This window comes from Panthera tigris, chromosome A2 (genome assembly GCF_018350195.1).
Source record: "Panthera tigris isolate Pti1 chromosome A2, P.tigris_Pti1_mat1.1, whole genome shotgun sequence".
Taxonomy (NCBI): domain Eukaryota; kingdom Metazoa; phylum Chordata; class Mammalia; order Carnivora; family Felidae; genus Panthera; species Panthera tigris.
In genome coordinates this window covers 18,999,383-19,018,514 of record NC_056661.1, presented here as the reverse complement: position 1 = coordinate 19,018,514, position 19,132 = coordinate 18,999,383, and the positions used below count along the sequence as shown (strand labels likewise).

General features: G+C 41.5%; 1 protein-coding gene and 1 long non-coding RNA gene across 6 annotated transcripts in view; one reads left to right on the top strand and one right to left on the bottom strand.

Moving 5' to 3' along the window:
* Nucleotides 1-17,593, top strand: part of LOC122236655 — a 33,922-nt gene extending 16,329 nt beyond the window's left edge. The window contains exons 3-4 of the long non-coding RNA XR_006214792.1: nucleotides 14,139-14,274; nucleotides 17,508-17,593. This is a non-coding gene — a long non-coding RNA (uncharacterized LOC122236655). The remainder of the gene's footprint in view (nucleotides 1-14,138; nucleotides 14,275-17,507) is intronic.
* RBM6 (RNA binding motif protein 6) overlaps nucleotides 1-19,132 on the bottom strand; it is a 103,754-nt gene that overhangs the window by 11,141 nt on the left and 73,481 nt on the right. For 4 of the 5 annotated variants that reach the window (XM_042978995.1, XM_042978996.1, XM_007088543.3 and 1 more), the window contains 5 exons: nucleotides 10,572-10,646; nucleotides 4,692-4,752; nucleotides 2,604-2,879; nucleotides 1,623-1,783; nucleotides 491-588 (listed from right to left, as the gene is read on the bottom strand). In XM_042978995.1, the coding sequence (XP_042834929.1) occupies nucleotides 491-588; nucleotides 1,623-1,783; nucleotides 2,604-2,879; nucleotides 4,692-4,752; nucleotides 10,572-10,646 (671 nt within the window). Of the gene's footprint in view, nucleotides 1-490; nucleotides 589-1,622; nucleotides 1,784-2,603; nucleotides 2,880-4,691; nucleotides 4,753-10,571; nucleotides 10,647-11,606; nucleotides 11,774-19,132 lie in introns of all 5 variants that reach the window. The other variant, XM_007088544.2, reaches the window with a different exon arrangement.

Sequence of the window (19,132 nt, the reverse complement as noted above, 5' to 3'; positions counted from 1 at the left end):
AAGTGAGGGTGCTAGAGCAAGATCTGCTCCATCCCTGTAAGCCTGCCTTTCCAACGCAGCCACTTCCCAGTTACCACTCCTGGGGCAAGATAAATATAGGAGTAAAGAGGAATTACGTTTCCTAGTACTGTGGGAGTATATGAACAGGGCTAGGGAAGTGGGGCGTCAGGACATCATTTTCTTAGGATTCCAAGGGGCAAGGATATATCAAGATTTTCCCGCACATCCAAGACAGTATCATCATTTGAGACCCAAAGATACCAGGCAGTGAAGAGGAAAGGGACTAAAGTATCTAGTAGTGCTGTTTAAGGGGGAGAAAAAAAAAATCTAGAGTCAGAATAAGGCAAGCTTCAGAAAAAGAAAACACGCATACGTATCTGAAGCAACCCATATCAGAAGATACCATGTCTTACTATCTCTGCCTTTTATCAGTTTCCTCCCAAAAACCTGAGTAGGGGAATCACAAAGGAGGCCCACTCCTCTGCCTTACCTTCGTTTTCCAGTGGCCAAGTTTACAGCTACCATCTTCCCATCGATACTAAATGGCGGATCAAGGTTCTGTAAGATCTTCACTACACGAAGAGCTTCCTGGGGAACCAAAGATACATTTCAGCACAGGGAGAGAGAAAAGGCCATGTCCTCTGAAAGAGAACTGAACATGGATTTTCCTTCTCAAAAGAAAAATGTACTGAACATTACGTTCTGGTCATAACTGTAATAGAGCACACTGGCAAAAACAGGCAAGTCTTGATGAAGTGTTGATCAGAATAGTGGTCACAGTAGACACCAGTTTCTCTGGTATTGATATCAGAAATTCAAATTCAAATTCAAATTCTCTTCTGCAATTGTCATTGCATCAGATCCAGTTTACAAAGTCCCTTATGATTTCTGAGCATGAAATCTAAGAAATACCAATGATTTTCATTACTACCTTCACAATATTAGATAGAAGGCCCCACAACTAAAAATTCAAACCACAAGAATCTATTAAAGCAACATTTTGAGGAAAAGAGGGAACTGTCCTATTACCATCAAATATAAGACCATCTATGGCTAAGCAAAACAAATTTCAGAAACAAGAAAATTCACTAAATCTTGAAAGGTTCAGTACATAGGTAACATAAGAACGTAGTTACTTGTGAGGAATCTATCTATCTATCTATCTATCCATCCATCCATCCATCCATCCATCCATCCAGAGTGTGCCAGTGGGCGCACGTGAACAGGGAAGGGGCAGACAGCGAGAGAGAGAGAGACTCCCAAGCAGGCTTTGTGCTGATGCAGGGCTTGAACTTACGATCTGGGAGATCATGACCTGAGCCAAAATCAAGAGTCAGACGCTTAACTGACTGAGCCACCCAGGCACCCCAGTTCTCATGTTATTTTAATTGGACATTGTAAATGCCATAAAACAAAACCAGATTTGGAAAAACATTCAAGAATTCTAACTTTAAAAGGATAGTCCCTTCATCTGAGTGAGCATTAAACCCAAAGGAAAGAACAAGGGGGGTTGTGATGACAGATAGTACATGAGTATTCCAACGATAAAGAAGCCCCTCAAATATCCTTAAGGATTCTATAGCCAGCTGTCCCTTGGCTATTCCAAAGCAGAGCAAACTTACCGCATGGGAGTCAAGGTCAATAAAGCCGTAAGTGTGGCCCATGGGGCCGGTTCTGTTCTTGATGATACGGACATTGGCAGTAGTAAGGCGGACGTAGGGCTCTAGCACTTCCACTATGACCTCAGGTGGAGTAGACCGATAGATGCGTTTTAGCATGATTGCTGAACGAACCATGCACAAATGGGAAAGGAGCAAAGAAAGAGAAAGGTTAATTTTCAAAGCCCTCAAAGCCCGATTGTCTTTTTAAAAAAATGTTTGTTTCATTTCATTTTTTGAGAGAGAGCATGAGCAGAAGAGGGACAGAGAGAGAGAGAGAGAGACACCCACACACACAGAATCTGAAGCATGTTCCAGGTTCTGAGCTGTCAGCACAGAGCCTGATGCGGGGCTCAAACCCATGAACTTGATCACGACTGAGCTGAAGTTGGACACTTAACTGATTGAGCCATCCAGGTGCCCCTAAAAATGTTTGTTTTTGAGGGACAGAGCGCGCATGTGCACGCATGCACACACACGTGAGCAGGGGAGGGGCAGAGAGAAAGGGGGACAAAGGATCTGAAGTGGGCTCTGTCCTGACAGCAGAAAGCCAGATGCGAGGCTCTGACTCCTGAACTGTGAGATCATGACCTGAGCTGAGGTCGAAAGCTTTAATTGACTGAGCCACCCAGGTGCCCTTGATTGTTCTTTTTACACTACAGATGCCATTCTGCTCTAGCAAGGCTGATTCTATAAAACAACGTTGGTCATATACTTCAAACATTTCTTCACCAATACTCAGAAATTTGAATAGCAACTTGCTATTTGGAGGATATAGATTCCTTTGACTGGTATGGCAAGGCCTGCAGAAAGCAAGAGCCTCCACCATAAGGTGAGCAGTTTTAATAGGGTGTGGGAAAGAGCTGGTCCCCAGCCACAAAACAGACCATCTAAATTCCAACTGAGGTAGTCAAAATCTAGTACACCCCCTGACAAACCACTTACTTTTGCTCTCCCCATCCTGGCGTGTCTCCCCAGACCATGGCTCCTTCTCTCGGTCTCTTCGGAAGGTAAGCCCTTCCCTTCGAGAAGGAGGCAGGTATCTTTCTGCTTCTCTCTTTTGATGTCCCAAGCGTGGTTCTTGTCCTTCTTCCCGCTTTTTGGGTTCAGATTCTTTATCACCTGACCTTGGAGACTGGTTGGGTTGTTTTTCTGATGCTGCTGGTATGGATGTTTTCTGAGGCTGAGGATAGGTTACTAATTCTTGCTTGGCCTCTGTCACTGGAGGAACAGAAACAGAAAGAGAATCTCCAGCAGGTTTCATCCAAAAAACACTACTGTTGTGATTCCTCCTTACCTGCCACCAAATACTCATATTGGAATGCTTTTAACAGTCTTAGAAATACCTATAAAAAAGCCCTCTAACAGATTTTAAACAAGCCTAATGAGTCCGCATATGTTATACTTCAAAGAAACCACACAATTATTGAAAAAATTTCATCTTATGAGTTCTCTATTACTTTCCAAACATTTAAATATAAGAAATCCTTCATGAGACTCCGGGGCCTGAATACTAAAACCAATGATAAGAATACATTTGGCAACAAAATTACCAGAGATATGATTATTGCCAGAAGTTTGGTAGAAACATATTTTCCAAATGTTTATGTCTAGGAGCCTTGCTTCTTCCAGTGTTATGATACTATGACAGCTGCTTCAAATTCTCCAAGACCATGGGTGGGCCCCCTCTTCTCTAGGAAGTTAACAGAACTACCTGAATATGGCTCATTCACATGCAAATAATTATAATGAGCAAATGTCCTTCAAAATATAACTGATTCACTTCAAATCTCTTTCTATAGCAGGACAATTAGTCCAATTAACTAGGAGCATAGTTTTGCAATTAATTCAGTCTTGGAGGGTTCACAGAAAGTCACGTGGCTCAAAAAAAGACATTCTATAGGAGCAATATAGACTGCTTAATAGCAGTGACAGGCAATTAAGCAAATACCTGCTTTACACATTTCCAGGTTAAAGTCGTCTCAGCCCTCTCGGTGGTATGGTACCCAAGGATTTTTATAAACCATCCTTTCATTTGTTAGAATATATGGAGAAAGAAATCTTTCTTGAGGGAAAAAACACAATTTTGCCTAATCTGAAGTAATACAAGTTAAAAAATCTCAGTTATTTACTCACCTTCTCAGAGGTTGGTTTGGTCTCTACAGCATGTAGGGCCTTCCTTAAAAGATTTTCAGAACAGCTGATTCACAGTCCTCATTAGGGAGCAAACTCTCCACTACAGCTCAAAATCCCAGCTAAGAAACTCTTTGAGGCATTTAAGTTCTAAACTTGGAACCAACAGGTCCTTCAGAAGGCTACCTGGATCCATACACTGAACTGTATTTTATGGTCACGCCCTAGCTCTCCTGAAGGGGTAATATCAGAAACAGGCACATAACAGTCACCACTATAGGACTGTTGCTACAGATGCCCTTGACAGACTCCTGGGGGTTGTCTAACTAAAGGTTCTCTGCAGAAATTTACTTTAAAGTTCAGGGACTGAGAAGCTATTAGGTTTATCCTTCTATAAAAACAACATACACTCTCAATCCTATTTTCTCTTGTTCATATTTTTACTGTTATCTTAACAAATATTTTTCTGTTGAAGATTCTGAAATGTTTAGGTAGAGTGTAAATAAGAACAGCATTTCGATAAAAATGATTCGCAATAACTTCAAAGCAGTGGGGGTAAGGGTCATATGCTTAGGACTAATGCTGCGTGGACTCTTTCTCAACTTAACATCCTTAACTGTACTCTAAACAGCACTACTACTGACCTCTAGTCAGCTGCTCACTTAGCCCCCTCAGTGTGAGGATCCTGCAAACCCAGCTCTTTCCCCTGGTGGACCTCTGACATCCAGTATCATTTAGAAACGGGTCACATGAAGGCAGAGATCACAATGCACTTTGAAGGGCTTTACAGATCAACTTGTATTTAGGGATGACCACTCTTTAAAGTCAAAGAGAACATGAAGTTTGTTTTGCTCAGTACACAAAACAGAAGCCACCACCACCACCTCTGCCACCACTCACCTTCCCTTGGGCACTTGCAGAGTGAACATGAAGATCGGTACCCAGCTACGCTGGCCTTACACTGCATGGGAAAGGGAAAGACTTTAAATTTGACCCAAGGCATTTTTAAAAATCTTATGTATATTGAACACAACAGTACCTGCCAAACATGAAAGAAAGAAACCATATCCCAGGTCACCATAAAGCCTAACAAATCTGACGTCCCCCCCATTCACCAGAGCAGGCAGACAGAATCTGGTGAGCTGCTGTTTGAGAGCTGCCTTCCAACAGGGCACCTAGCTCTGGAGCAGCCCCAAATGCTTTTGCCCAGAACAAAGACTTCTATAGGAAATAAACTTAACTAAGAAAATTGGACTGTTAGGGACGCCTGGGTGGCTCAGTCGGTTAAGCATCCGACTCTTGGTTTTGGCTCAGGTCCTGATCTCACACAGTTCATGAGTTCGAGCACCGCATCAGGCTCTGTGCTGACAGCACGGAACCTGCTTGGGATTTCTCTATCCCTCTCTGTCTCTGCCCATCCTCAGCTTCCTCTGTCAAAAAACTAAATAAACATTAAGACAATTTTTAAAAATTAAAAAAAAAAACAAAAGAAAAGAAAACTGGCTGTTAAATGGTTTATAGGATACTACTGCCTCAAAGCCATTGCCATTCACAGTCTGCATCCAACATTTCATTCTGAACTGCTTATGACAGCCCCAACCAGGCTTGGCTGGAACTGAGAATTCATTTATCAATTCCCCTTAGTCAAACACTGATTTTAAAAAGGGGCAACAAAACAGGAGGAACATACTGAAGCAATGTGAATGTAGTTCTTCTTGTCTGAACCTATGAATAAAAAGTTAAGCACATTGCCCAACCCCAAAGACCCTGAACTTTTGCCAATGAGCTTCTAAGTAGTATGAGGACAGAGCTGACCGGCAGGAAACCAAAGAGCAGGAACCATGAAGAAAATGCTGCTATTTGAGCAGGGCCTTGTAGGGCAAGTAAGGAATGCCAGATGGAGGAGAGAACAATAATCACAGAAGCAGAAACTAGTGAGTAAACAGCACACACCAGGTACCAGGCCTGTTTCACACATCGTCACTTAAATGATTTGGACAACTATTATCTCCTCATTTTGTAGAAGATGAAACTGAGGCTTGGAGAGGGTAAGTAACTCGAGTAAAGTCATTATAATTGATTATTTTGTTGTTCCCGTCTCTGTGTCAGAGCCCCTGCCTACTGTCAAGTGACTGTGGTACCTCTCTGCAACATGACTGCCCTCCCCTCTCTATTGTCACCTTTGGCCAACAGTGTGAGTGGGCCTGGCAGAAGCTCTAAGAGTCATCGTTTTGTGAGAACGAGCTTCTCATTCTCTCCCTCAGCCACGGGGAGAGCAATACCACATTGGGACTGCTCCATCCACCTGCATCCCAGAAAGAGAGGCTGTGGAGAACTGAAATAATGACCCATAGCTCCAAACATGTAATTCAAAGTAAGAATATGTGGGGCGCCTGGGTGGCTCAGTCAGTTGAGCGTCTGACTTCAGCTCAGATCATGATCTCACAGTTGATGAGTTCGAGCCTCACGTTGGGCTCTGTGCTGACAGCTCAGAGCCTGGAGCCTGTTTCAGATTCTGTGTCTCTGTCTCTGCCTCTCTCCTGTTCACGCTCTGTCTCTCTCTCAAAAATAAAACAAACATTAAAAAAATTTAAAAAAGAATATGTATATCAATTTAAGTCACTAGGATTTGGAGGCTGCTTGTTATTACAGAAGAGATGTCAGTGGTAGGTCAGAAGCCTAACCTTGGTTGTTTTTGTCCACCTTCCCACCCACCCCCCCAGTCACCTTGGTTTTTTAAGTACCATAACCTTCACCTGTTTCACATGTCCAGTAATTTCCAGTATATGTGGGAGTGCAACCATCACTACAGTCTAACTTTAGAATGTCTTCATTGGCCCCATTCTCACCAGTCCCATGGAATAGTACAATATAATGTCTTTTGTGTCTGGCATAGTGTTTCCAAAGTTCATCCACGTTGTAACATGTTTCAGTACTTCATTCAATTGCCAAATAGCATTCCACTGTATGGCTGTACCACATGTTGTCTGTCTATCCATTCATCAGTTATGGACATTCAGTTGTTTCCACTCCTGGGCCATTATAAATCATGCTGCTATAAATATTGTTTTTAAAGTTGGTGCACTCCACATAAGGACAAAGGTCACATATGCAGGGTTGATCCCTCAACCCTTCCAAAACAGCGCAGAAATTACAAAGTACTCCTGAAATAGCTAAGCAAGTGGCTTGTCATCTTAGGGGACAATGTAACCAAGCCACTCTGCTCTTTCAAGCAATAGTTTTGGCAACAGCTATATAATTTTGACATCAGATATCAACATCTGTTTTCTGCTAGTTAACAGAAAACAGAGTTCAAAATTGCCCCTTTAATGCTAGCTTCCTCCAACTCTGATTATGAAATAAATAATACTTGTGCATTATAGCTGATTAAAAAAGTATAAAAGAGGGAGGAATCACCCATAATCTCAAAATGTAGAGGTAATCACTATTAAAATGTTAAATGTTATCAATATCCTAATGGTCTTTTTTTTTTTTGTAGAAATGGAAAAGTTTTTCTTTAAATTTATGTGGAATTACAAAAGATCCTGAATAGCCAAAACAATTTTACTTAATATTTTTTAATGTTTATTTATTTGAGACAGAGAGAGGGAGAGAGAGTGAGAAAAATCATGAGTGGGAGAGGGGCAGAGAGAGGAGATAGAGAATTCCAGCAGGTGCCGCACTGTCAGGGCAGAGCCCGACACAGGGCTCAAACTCACGGACTGTGAGATCATGACCTGAGCTGAAATTAAGAGTTGGCTGCTTAACTGAGCCATCCAGGTGCCCCTAGCCAAAACAATTTTAAGAAAGAACAAAGATCGGGTGCCTGGGTGGCTCAACTGGTTAAGTGTCCAGCTTTGGCCCAGGTCATGATCTCATGGCTCATGAGTTCAAGTGCTACATCGGGCTCTCTGTCAGAGTAGGGTCTGCTTCAGATCCTCTGTCCACCCCGCCTGCTCCGCCCCTTCCCTGCTCATGTGCTTTCTCTAACTCTAAAAAAAAAAGAAAAAAGAAAAAAAGGAACAAAGCTGAAGGACATACTTATCAATTCCAAAATTTACTACAGAGCTACAATAATCAAAACAGCATGGTACTAGCATAAGGAAAAAATATAGATCAAAAGAATAAAATTGAGTGTCAATAGAAATCAACCTATAGACCTCTGTCGATTGATTTCCAACAAGAGTGCAAGACCACTCTATAGGAAAAGAATAGTGATTAAATAAATGCTGCTGGGACAACTGGATACCCACATGCCAAAGAATGAAGCTGCACAGCATGAACAAAAATTAACTCAAAACAGATGAAACATCTAAATATAAAAGCCAAAACTATAAAATTCTCAGAAGAAAACAGGGGTAAATCTTCATCACCTTGGACTTGACAATGGTTTCATGATACCAAAAGACAAACAACGAAAGAAAAAACAGCTGAACTAGACTTTATCACAATTTTTATGCAAAAAACACTATAAGAAAGTGAAAGACAGGGGCGTCTGGGTGGCTCAGTCAGTTGAGCATCCAACTCTTGACTTCAGCTTCCCAGGACACCCATGATCAAGCTACACATCAGGCTCTGTGCTGAGTGTGGAGCCTGCTTAAGATTCTCTCTCTCCCTCTGCCCCTCTCCCTTGCTCCTGCTTGTCTGCACTCTCTCTCATGAATAAACAAATAAAAAAATAATAAATAAAAAAAATAAAATAGAAATTCAAAGACAACACACAGGATGGGAGAACATATTTGCAAATCACATATCTGATAAGGGTTTTACATCCAAAATGTATAAATAACTTTCACAACTTAATAACAAAAAGACAACTCATTAAAAATGGGCAAAGGACTTGAATAAACATTTCTCCAAAGAAGATACATAAGTGGCAATAAGCACATAAAAAAGATGCTCAACATCATTAGTCACAGGGAAATGCAAGTTAAAATCATGAGATATTTCACACCCACCAGGATGGCTATTTATCAAATAAGGGTTGGGGTGCCTGACAGGCTCAGTTGGTAGTGTCTGACTCTTGATCTTGGGGTTGTGATTTAGAGCCCCACTTTGGGTGTAGAAATTACTTAAAAATAATCTTTTTTTTAAAAGGGGGTTAAAAATTACAAATGTTGGCAAGGACTGTGCAGAAATTGGAACTCTCATTTATTGAGGGTGGGCATGTAAAATGGTGCAGATGCCGTCTATAGAAAACAGTTTGTTGATTCCTCAAAGAGTTAAAACATAAAAGTAACATATGACCTGACAATTCCTGGGTATATACCCAAAAGAATTGAAAATGTGTGTTCAAGCAAAAACCTGTACATGAATGTATATTCACAGCAGTCTTATTCACAATAGACAAGATGTGGAAACAACCCAAATGTCCATAAACTGATGAATGGATAAACAAAATGTGGTATAGCCAGATAATAATTATTCGGCCTAGAAATGAATGAGGTACTGATCCACAGCATGGATAAACCTTGACAACATGCTGAGTTTGAAGGCAGACACAAAAGACCACATACTACATGATTCCACTTAGATGAAATATCTGGAATAGGCAAATCCACAGAGCTAGAAAGTAGATTAGTGGTTTCTTAGGAAGTGAGGAAAAAGAGAATGAGGAGTGACTGCTAATAGATACAGGGTTTCTTTCTGAGGTTATGGAAAAAGTTCTAGAACTAGATAGTGTTGACGGTTGTACAACATTGTGAATGTACTTAATGCCACTGAATTATATGTTTTAAAATGGTTAAAATGATAAATTTAATGTGTATTTTATTACAATTTTTAAAAAAGTTAAATGTTTTCATAAAATGACACCATAAAGTAGTATATCATGAAATATGATACTTTGGTCGATGACAACCACAGCTATTCAAATTATATTTCACTGAGATTAACAAAATGTCAAACTAAAGTTTTTACTGAATTTTACCAAGTTCTATAATGAACTTTTTAATGAATCCTGGTTCAGGAACTTTGTAACTTTTTAAAAAAGTTTATTCATTTTGAGAAAGAGAGAGAGAAAGAGAGAGCGCATATGCACATGAGAGCAGGAGAGAGAGAGAATCCCAAGCCGGCTCTGCACTGTTAGCACAGAGCCCGATGTAGGGCTCGAACTCACAAACCGTGAGATTGTGATCTGAGCCAAAATCAAGAGTTGGCTGCTTAACTGACTGAGGCACCCAGACACCCTGAAACTTTGTAAATTTTTCACAATTATTTTTGAAACTAAGCAGCAATGAAAAATGACAAATTTTATTTTCATGCTCATTTACAATCTGGCTAGACTTCTAAGAAGAGTATGGCCTAAAATCTTTAAATATGCCTTTCGAGAAGAATATTAGAGTTTAACAGAGGTATGATGCCACAGTACCTAAAGTTCCATATCCTTGGAAACCCTTTAATATCCAAAAAATATATAACTCCCACAGAACCAGCCTTTCAAAACAGTAATTCCCCTGTAACCACCCCCAGGAAGGGTAACCAAGGAGAGGTTGTAAGTCAAGGCACTGCTTTTAGTTCATCATCAATAGAAAAGCATGGCATATGTCCCTTGAGAAGGTGCCTCCAACAGGCCAATAGACCCAGAACCCTCTATGGCCACAGACAGCAGCCTGGGAAGCAGGAATGGTGGCTGACCTTGCTCTGACCCTCAGTTCATCTGAACTAAGGAAGAAGAGCTCAGTGCTCAGCAATGCATACTACCAGATAGCACTCCTGGAGACACAGAGGAGCTATGATGCTGGATCTTTACTTCTAAGGAACGGAATTCCAGGCACTTACCCGTTTGCAGTACCAAAAGTCCGGGCCTGATATATACTCAAGGATGACCTCTTTGTCATGGATCATTAGAGTTCCCTGTGAAGACAAAGACAGAAGCCATCAACGTCAACCCTCAGAGAAACAGAGAGACAGGAAGGCACAGACAGCCTTTCCAGTCCCCAAGCTGAAACATTTTACAAAGAGTGGCCTATTCATCAACAAAAGGGAATGGCTGTTTTAAGCCACAGACTTGGGGCAGTGTGGCAGAGCAAGCTTAAGCTTAAGCTTAAGGAAAGGGCGTGGCAGAAGGTGATATCAGTCTTCAGCCTTGGCTCCTGTGGGTCAGGGTGCTGTCCTTGGGCAGGATAGGCCCAGTCTACTTCTCCAGAGGTCATGTAGTACACTTGCACATGAGTCCCAGCAAGTCTCCCCCACCTGGCTTGGCGCTAGCACACTATCAAGAAGCAAACTCTTCCTTCTGCAGCACAGAGGCACAAGAGCCCTCTCAATTGTCTTCTTTTTCCATGGCTAACTCAAAAATCTCCTTGGGAGAGGTAGGTAGGGCTCTTAACTTTGGTGCCTGAAAACTTTCTTTGGAACACTGGCCGCATGGCAAAAAGCACCAGGAAAAGAGGCACAACCCCAATGACAGGCAGAAAGGAGAAAGGTGAAAGCTTCACGGCAGGTCACATCCTTATGGCAGGAACCTGAATGGCTGGTGGTGGCAGCAGAGGTGTTGGCGGCAGTGGTGGCAGCAGCATCACTCTGGCTTGGAGCCTATGGAGTGAGCTAGCCATGAGATCTGAGGAGCAACCATTGGCAAATAAGCACTTTGGGGAAGTCTGGCACAGGAACAGGTGGGGAAAGGGGATCAGTAAGCCTGCAGTTAACAGAGTTCCTTTGCCTCTGCATTTTAGAAAAGTCACAAATTCTATTTCATATTAAGAAAAAGTTAAGTTTTAATAAACACTAGCCAGCAGACACGTGTTAGAGTAGAGGAAAAAAATCTCTGCCTACTGACAAGAGACCCTCACCCACACTGGTAAGTGAACTAACCGAGAATGCGACTCTGGAACTAGCCCCTGCGCTGTGTTCATTCTCCGCCCTCTAGGGTCCTCTGTGTCTCCTCAGACAGGGCTCTGAGTTCTACAAGGCATTTCTTTGCAATTGGACCTCAGTTTCTTGCTTGAATCCATACATCTGTCAAATAATGCTTTACCTCTCTGCTTTTCACACCAAAAGAGTCAAGAGAAATACATAGAATAAAATTATTGTCTTGTCAAAACCAAAGGAAATCTGCCCACCTACCTAGGTCCTAGAATCTGGTCTCTGAGAAATTGTTTCTTGGCTCATTCTCAAGGTTAGAGGATGATGGCAATAAAAATTTGCTAACGTTTATTAGGCATTTACTCAGAGCCAGGAACTGTTAAGTATGTTATTTTATTTAATCCCCTAAATGATCCCATAAAATAACATTATCTCCACTTTACAGATGAGGAAACATGCTCAGAGTCAAGGTCATCCAGATGGTGAAAGGTAGAGCCAGATTCACATGTGGGGCTGTAGATAAGGGACCTCCTGCAGCATTCATCATCTCTTGTTCTGTATTAGGCACAAGCAATCTGCTCTCAGAAACCAATCTAGGAAAGAGCAAAACTCTGCAGGCACAGAAGGTCAGGGAACTATCACTCTGCCAAGCTCTACCCATACAGGAGGTTGGTCAAGATGGTACCCTTCCACCCAGAGGCAGTGTATCACATCATTTAAGAATATGGACTCTGGATCAGGTTCCCTAAATCTGAATCCTGCCTCTACCTCATGACCTTTAACAAGGACCTTAATTTCCATGTTCTTTAGTTTCCTCATTTGTAAAGTAGGGATAACAGTACCTATTTCATAAGGTGGTTATGAAGATTAAGTAAATTAATACATGTAAAGAGCTTAGAATGGAATACAGTGAGGGCTCAATAAATGTATTTCAACTCCTAAGTGCTAAAAAAGGACTAGAATCAGCAGGTGAGACTAGACAAGGTCAAAATGCCACTCGCTTCACCTCATTTGCTTGACAGGTTAATATAATATTTCACAACCCATTTCAATCTACTAAAAGACTAAACCGTTCACAGGAAATGGTCACCACACATCAGAACCTATATCTTCATGATAGCACTTAATGTTAGTTGTCAATTGCTGGGCCAGATCTTAGTGTCCAGGCTAAATACTGCTGGCTTTTTATTATCGTACCAAGTGCAGTACTTGGTATAGAAAAGGAACTTAAGCACTTGGGGAATGAACAAAAGACTAAATGGATCCAACCATCCCTGGAAGACTGAAGTGCTTAGCACACAGTGGCTCTGGAGGGAGGTACTGCTGTCGTAGTGTGCATCTGTACACCCAATCCACAAAATGTGTGGGCTGCCATTCGAAGAGTGAACGGTGCTGCAGAACAAGGCACTACTGTGAATACAGTCAATTGCAAATTTTGATTTTACCACTTGAGGCATCAGTAGACTCAGGAATTTCTAAGGCAAAGAGCCTTTATATTTCCAGGGTAACAAATATGTGACTCCAGGAACCACGGATGACTTTCTGTCCAGGGTAGGAAACTCCTCCTGCCAGGAGCACTCATTAGCATATCAACTTTAGGAAGACTGCCTTCACCTCATGTGTTACAAAGGCAATGATTCCCAATTCCTCAGAGTCCTCTACAGCTAGGACGACTCTTTCTTTTCAACCTGCACACGGCAAGACATAAAGCTGCCAGAGGAGACCACTGCTAAAGAATATGAAATGGTTTTAACATCACTATTGAAGAACAGCCAATTGTTTTAATAAGAATAAACAGACACAGAAATCATGTGAATGAGAACAATCAGGTTTATCTAGGATTGATTCCCCAGCTGCTATCACACTTAGTCTGCCCAAATATACCAAGCACAGGTGTGATATACACTATATCCCTCCCTATCCTGTGGCCAGGCCCTTTCTTCAGACTGCGTACAAATCTGCCAGTGTCTCCTAAGGAAGCAAACTGTGGGGAGTTGGGTTAGTAAAAATTTAGATAAATATTAATAAGTAAAAAATAATAAGTCATTAAAAATGATTTCATCACTTTTTGGTTGTCTACTTTTAATTGTCTATCATCTACCATCTTCACACATTAGGGCTTTTATTCATCATTTGAATTATTGAGTTTTAATTATTAAGCCACTAAGGCAAAGGTACCATGAAGACCACGAGTCTAACTAACCACGTCTGGCTCCCAAAGAAGAGGAAATGTCAAATTTTACATTTGAAAGTAAAACCAAAGACACCTCCTTTCTCAGTAGTGTTAGACTGGGCTTAAATTAGATTAAAACCTGCTAAAATTCTCTAAGACCAAAGCCCTCACTTGACAAAGTCATCTAGAGATGTTCTTAACTATAATCTCAAGGGGTTTTAACGTGAAGCTGCAGGAAGCTAGAGACAACTGCACTCCTGGAGAGTAAAGCAAGTCCTTATTCTCCACCTCAGGGACACTAGACAAGAGCACACTCTGGGTCTGAGGGCTGCTGAACTCAACACAATCATTTCCATTTCCTTTTTCAGCTGCTGCTCCCAGAGACTTCACTCATAACTTCATTTTGTGACTGTCAACCTGTGGAAAGGACTTGGGTCAGAGAATTAAATAAGAATCTACCACATGGTTCACCTGGCTTATAACCAAGCCCCAAGAATTCTTAAGGTACTGGGGAGGTACAAGAGCACATGGGAAGGGGAAGAACATTTCTGGCCAGCAGCTCGGCATGTGTGTTGAAGATCTCCAATACAAGTGCAGTCCTAGTCACATTGTACTGACAGCATGGCTGCTGTGCGGGAGAACTGGTATCCCGCTAAAGCGTGGAGAGAGACAGGATCAAAAGGCAGGGAGAAAGTATGTGAGCCTTGTGTACAACTCACACTGAAACATCAGCAATCCCTCCTCGTAGATTTGTGCTTCTTCCAAACACGGGATGAGAGAATCAGGTTACTGGTGGCTGAGAACTGGTACTGTTTATCAGAGATAGTAATCTTTATTCACAAGGCAATTACAGTTTACAAAGGCATTCTTCATAAATGTCACCTTGCTCAATCCTCACAAGTAGGGCATATATAGAACTTATTTCCACATGGGAAAGAATGGCTGGGATACATGGAACAGCTTGCCCAAGGTTACAGAGCTAGTTAGCAACACATATAGAACCAAAAGTCGGGTTTTCTTTTTGCCATACTGTTTTTCTTTGTTTTTAAGCTTCCAGGGAGTCAGCCATCTTATAATAGTTGACACATGAAAGGTGGCTTCTGATGAAAAGATGCATAAAGTCTAAAGAAATTTGCAGGCAATGGCCCCATAGGGACTTTTTAGAGAGACTGTCGTAAAGACCCTGCTTCCTGACTGTGTTGCCAACCCCCCCAAATGGCCTGCTCAAGTGGTCTTTACGTTCTGAAAGCACTACAATTACTTTAGGCACAAGCCTAAGACAAAGACAGTTGGTAGTAAGTAGCTGCTACCAGCAGTTTCAACCACCTAGCAATCAAATGGTCCCACAGAAAGAATACAGCAAGAGGAACAAAACGGTTTAAAAACAGATGTATGTCATTCCCCTTAGTATAAAAGTGTAGTTTTTATAGAAATCTTTTGCAAAGCAGACAGGATCAATTTTTCTAGTGCAAGGATATGCTCTAGTTCAAACATTTTATAAAACTTAGTATTTCCAAAGGCCAAAACCAAAATGAGACAGAAGGAGGAAAGGGAGGAAGGAGGTAAGTAGAGGTAGAAATTCAAAGAAGAAATGCTCTGTGACAACTCTGTAGGAGTTCTGTCCAGTGATCTCCATACCCTCTGCTAGACTGAGTTTTCAAAGAACAGGGTCTAAGTGCCCCTCTGAGCAGCCAGGAGATGAGGCCCTGATGGGATCTCCACTGGAAACAGAATCCCACTTCAGGGTCCAATTTAAAGTTGAGGGACAAGATTGGGGTGCCTGGCTGGCTCAGTAAGTAGGGCATGTGACTCTTGATCTCAGGCGCGTTAGTCTGAAGCCCACATTGTGTGCAGAGATTATTTAAACAAAAATAAAATCTTTAAAAATTAAAAGTTTTTCTAAAAAGTTGAGGGGCAAGAAGACATTGCAGTCTCAGCTGCTACTTCATCTTGATATCTTTTCTTATCTAGATGTAAGCACAATTTTTTTTTCTAAAACGCTTCCTAAAATATATATTTCACTACCAGACCAGTTTATCTATCATTTCCTAAGAGGATACAACCAGCATCTTGCTAAAACCTTATTTGTGCTCTCTGAAGCAATATGGCTGGCCTGTGTTTCACTCAGCCCAATCCACCAGGCTCAGCAAAGTCAGGGTCTCAAGATGAACTCTGTACCAGGAATACAATACACTCTCGACCAGGCCCTGACATAGAGCAACTTGATTATTGCAAAAGTATCTGGTGCTAAAAACATATTCCACCCCCTTCATCACCATTCCCTGATAGTCTTTGGTGCATTTTTTTTTTTTTTTTAAATAAAGAGAGAGAGAGAGAGAGAGAGCATGGGTGGGGAACAGGGGCATGGGGCGGGGGGAGAGGGAGACAGAGAAAGAGAGAGAGAGAGGGAGAGGGGGCGAGAGAGAGAGAGAGAGAGAGAGGGAGAGGGGGTGAGGGCGAGGGTGAGAGAGAGAGAGAGAGAGAGAGAGAGAGAGAGAGAGAGAATATTTCAAGCAGGCTCCATGCTCCACAAGGAGCCCAACACGGGGCTCGATCCCATGACCCTTGGATGACCCGAGCCGAAATCAAGAGTCAGGCTGGGCCACCCAGGCGCCCCCCAGTCTTTGGTGTATTTTTAAGATCCCAGTTCTTCTAGAAAACGCCTCTTGTAATTATGAAAGAAAACCAGTAATCTACAGTCTTGGAGGTAATTCAACAACTTAGCTCCTCAGAAGACTTAAGGAAGACTTGCTTACCAAGGGATCCACAAAACTCTCCTATTCTAAGAGTCATCTGAGTCAAAAACAAAGATGCAAAATAAAAACAAATACATGAGTAAGCAAATAAGTAAATAATCAAAACAGCCAAAAGTCTTTTCTTTCCTTGGGAGAAGGTGAGGCTCCTGGCAGAGGCTGAGACCAGGTAGATGGATGGGGCACTCAGCAAACTCCTTCACCACAAACATATTGCTATAAAGAAATTATTACTAGATCCAGCAACTGGTACTTACAATAACTGAATAATTGTGAACCACTAAACTGCAAACATTTTTGAAAATTTCATTTTGTTAGAATTGTGTATGTTTTAAAGTAATATTTCATTCAATGTTGATAAGGACCTCAGTCTAGTTAAACAATTTCCCTGGTTAATCAATAACTTATTTCCAAAAAATTCTTAATGGAAGTAGAAGATCACATTGGAACAGATCTTATTGATAATCCTCAGAATTCCCTTCAGAATTCAGGTTTCTATAACCTCCACTTTTTTTCTCACTTGGTTTCAATTGCATTGTGATGAAATCAAAGTACTCATAAAGTAGAACAGATACAGAAACAAGATACAGATTGTTCCTTCCTAACGATTTTCTCAATTAACCCTAAAAAAATTGTGAGGTATGCAGAGCAGAGGTTTTAGTCCCAGATAAAAGAGGGGCTCTCTGCCTACTGCAGTTAGGGACATTTTCTCCCCACACTGCTGAATAATAGAACACTATATATATAAACACTCTTTCATATCCTGAGATGACTATTGCTCTAGCTCCCCCTGCTCATTTCTCTGGAAAAAGTGGACCCTAAATTAAACATATAGTTATGCTTCAATGTCTAGGGCTCTAAATCAAGTCACTGTAGGGGAAGTAAAAGGGAGTTTCTAAAATCATTGTGGTAAATGTAAAGTTTCTTATTTTGTTTATTGAGTAACATAATCAAAACATTTCTCATTTCTTTTTCTGTATGCAGAGCTCATGCTGGGAGGTGGGAGGAAAAGCCAAGAGAGGCCCACAAGTCTTAAGTCACTGCAGATCACACCTGAGGCCACCACGAAGGCTACAGAGTGTTCCCCAGGTATCCCCCAAAGAGCCAGCAGCTCTTCTTCCGGCCTCCCATTGAAAACATTATTTCTACTGCTACCTCCCACCCAAGAACCTTAGCTTCTTGAAGACTGCCTCTATTAGTCTCTTTGCTTTCAGTGTCCTTGCTCAGACATTTCAGAAAGCCCTGCTGACATACTTTCTGCAGAAACAATGTCCTGAAAAGATGAATAAAATACAGTGCCAGACTTGTGAATACACAATGTTCAATTGCCACTTTAGGTCGGTAAACACCCACCATTCTTTTTTTCTTAGGCAAAAAGCTACAGATCCAAGGTACAGAATCAGGCTGGCTCAGCTGGAATAATATGCGACTCCTGATCTTGGGGCTGTGAGTTTGAGCCAGACCCATGTTGGGTATAGAGATTACTAAAGAAAACAACAACAACAACAAACAAACAATAAAAAAAAAAAAAAAAAAAGCACTACAGACCCAATGCCACTCTTGACAGCTGCTGTAAGACTAAGAATGGAAGCTCTGAGTCAGAAAAGGTCCAACGGGACAAACGATTAAGTGCCTAATCCTTTTTGGTCTACTCATTCTCACTTGCAAATAACAGAATTATCAAACTTCACTTCAGTTCATAATAAAAACGAGGGGTAGCTTTTCACATGTAAGGCAAGCTCAAGTCAAATTAGACCACTGAGGAAGCAACATTTACTGAGCTATATAATAGCTGCTATTGCAGCAGGTACACACTGAGAATGAGGGAATGATCTCTGCACAGGGCAGAAATCTCAGGTAATCTATGAATTTGAGAGAACACAAACCTAAGAGGTCTCTAACAATGTCTCAGCTAGAGTTGCTGCCAAGTGCTACAAAGGCAGAGCCCTCAGCAATCAAGAAACTCTCCCTGATCAGACTTGTATGCTCTGAAAATCTAATACAGCCTTAACCCTTGAATACCTTTAAACACCCTCAGAGCTAAGATATACTATCCAGTGTATTAAAAGGCATCCTGGGGAGCTTGGGTGGCTCAGTCGGTTAAGTGTCCAACTCTGTACTGACAGTTCAGAGCCTGAAGCCTTCTTCAGATTCTGTGTCTCCCTCTCTCTCTGCCCCTCTCCCACTCATGCGCTGTCTCTCTCTCAAGAATAAATAAACATTAAAAAAATAAATAAATAAAAGACATCCTTTATACCTGTTTAAAGGAGATCAAAATTGGGGCGCCTGGGTGGCTCAGTAGGTTGGGCTTCTGACTGTTGGTTTTGGCTCAGGTCATGACCTCATGGGTGTGGGAAAGAACCTCACATATGGCTCTGAGTTGAATATGAAGCCTGCTTGGGATTCTCTCTCTTCCTCTCTTTCTGGCCCTCTCACGTTTACATGCTCTCTCTCTCTCAAAATAAACATTTAAAAATAAATAAAGGTTGTCAAAATTAACCAAGTGATCATATAATTGAAAATTTCTCTTTTTTATAAGAAAAACTGGGAAGAGGGGCTCCTGGGTGGTTCAGCTGGTTAAGTGTCTGACTCTTGATTTCAACTCAGGT